Source organism: Etheostoma spectabile, chromosome 5, assembly GCF_008692095.1.
Source record: "Etheostoma spectabile isolate EspeVRDwgs_2016 chromosome 5, UIUC_Espe_1.0, whole genome shotgun sequence".
NCBI classification, from domain to species: Eukaryota; Metazoa; Chordata; class Actinopteri; order Perciformes; family Percidae; genus Etheostoma; species Etheostoma spectabile.
Window position 1 is genome coordinate 25,093,318 of NC_045737.1, and position 2,302 is coordinate 25,095,619.

General features: G+C 41.7%; 1 protein-coding gene across 1 annotated transcript in view; it reads right to left on the bottom strand.

The window, feature by feature from the left end:
- Nucleotides 1-2,302, bottom strand: part of LOC116689921 (nucleus accumbens-associated protein 2) — a 16,807-nt gene that overhangs the window by 8,311 nt on the left and 6,194 nt on the right. Inside the window, exon 4 of the mRNA XM_032516618.1 lies at nucleotides 818-1,077. Within this exon, the coding sequence (XP_032372509.1) occupies nucleotides 818-1,077 (260 nt within the window). The remainder of the gene's footprint in view (nucleotides 1-817; nucleotides 1,078-2,302) is intronic.

Below are 2,302 nucleotides of genomic sequence, written 5' to 3' on the forward strand. Positions count from 1 at the left end.
ATTGATACTATAAATAAAATTGGATTGAAATTGAATTGAAAACAGTTTTATATTTTAGTGAACTCACAAACAGCAATAATCAGTATGCGTTGCTTGCGCAGTTCCAGTAAAGTGTCTGATAAGTCTGTGAGTGCCGAGGTCTGTTTGTTTCAAATGATCGCCGCAGCACACACCAGACCCGTCATACAAGCAGAAGATGTAGTAAGGGTACATAACCAAACCGTGACATTAGCAGTTACCAGGATGCTCCGTGGGTGTAGTACTTTCTATCTTAACTTTTTCAGAAACTCAGTGTTTAAATAAAGTTACAACCAAAAGTCCTCACTAATTGGTCAAACACAAACCTCAGGTTTCTAACTTGTGTTCACCTTCATTCAGACAGTCAAATATCTACTTTCTTGTATCAACATTACTTTAAAAACAAAGTTACAGAATGTTGTTGGTTTCGTGACTGGTCTAATGCAGTTTTTTAATACGCAATTGGACTAATTTGCCTAATCTTCCCAGTTCCCAGTTTTGTTTTTAAGTTCAGTTCCTCTGGTTCCAAAGTTCCTGGAACTATTGGTTCAAAAATATGTGCAGGTGTTTTGATGCTTGTCCTATTGGTGTGTGTGACCATAATTTGCCTTGAACTCAAAACATTACCAGTCCGTCCGAGTTTGTTCTCTAAAATACTGTGAGCCTATGAATTTGTCTTCTGAACATATAGGGGTATCGCCACTAAGAATAGTTTTGTGCTCATTCTGTAAATTTTGTGATCAAGGAACTTCCACACTGGGAGCACACATGAATGGGATCATACTATGACGTGACTTACGGTAGGGGTTTCCCGGATGTCCGTAAATGTGTTGGTAAAGTCCGGAGTGGACGGGGTTCCCGTAGTAATCCTCCTCCAGCTCCTCCTCAGTGGGGGGCTGAGAGGGAGGGGAGTCTGTGGGAAGGCTGGAGCCTCCTGGACTGGAGCGGCCCCCATTTGCCAGCAGATAGGACTGCAGCCCCGGAACCAAACTTCCCCCTGCACCCAGGTAACACAGAGCACTGCTCCTGGAGGACTGTATGTCCCCAGAAATGTCCACTCTGAGGACAGAACAACAAAGACAAGATAGACCAGGGTGAAACAGATGGCATTCTGTCTTCTAAATGTGAACTTTTCTTTTGATGCAAAAATGATTTATTACACCACAAGTAATAGTTGTCTGTTAACTGTACTTTTGAGTCAGAGCTGTTGGAGGTCTTCACAGGTCTTCTCAATTCCTAGTTTCGGGGGACGAGACTCAGGCTGGGTTTAGATATGGTCAGTCTACAGCAGGGGACGGCAACCTTAGCGTGCCACCATGGACCTTAACCAATGGCACACTGGCAATATGTGTGCAAGAGAGTTATTGATGTGTTGAAATCATGGTTGAAATGCTGAAGCACTGAACCAAATTACAACGTTCACAGTTCACCTGTTATTTACGGTAGATTGATTGACTTCTAACTCTGACTGGGAATGATAAAAAGAGGATTACCAATGGCCGCTGGGGCAGATGAACAAACGCTAGTGCCGTTACTGTTAGTAGGCTACAATAAAACCTTTGTGAGTAGAAAGCCAATACTTATCAACATGCATACGAGACCTGCTTATCAGTCCATTCATCATTAAAGCTGGGCTTTTCCACGTCAACTTTTCACTTCAGCCTCTTTGACAGTGACAATTTTTAGCCGTTTCTTTCTGCAAGCATTTTCCACCAATCAGAACGCTGCATAGTACAACCATGTTTCCGTAATTTACAATAATAATAATTACAATGTCCTGATTATGGGAAATAAATGTTATCAAACATAACATTTCAGATTACCTGGATATAAAATGGTACTGTGATGTCATAATTAAACCTAACGTTGACATGGCACAGTAATAAACAAGACATTTTGACAGGGGCACTTCATATCAAAAAGGTTGCTGACCCCTGGTCTAAAGGCTGGGGTTTACTTAAATGAACGTATTAATACAAAATGTTGTCCAATCACATCTAAATGGTTGGATATAGTCTACAAACAGAGTGTGGAGGACGTCTGCACAACATGTTCTGCATTCTTGTTGAAATATATGGTGCATAGTGTATGGCCATACATTTGGGTTGCATGCAGACCCGGGTCCTTAGGTCAGTCTTGGATTAAACTGGTCACAGCTGGTAGACATAAGCTGTTTTCACGTATGAATTCCGAGGATACAGGTCTTGACACAGTCCGGAGGTTACCTTTCTCATACACAACAGGATATTGTCCATGTTAGACATATTCTTACTTGGTTTAGGGG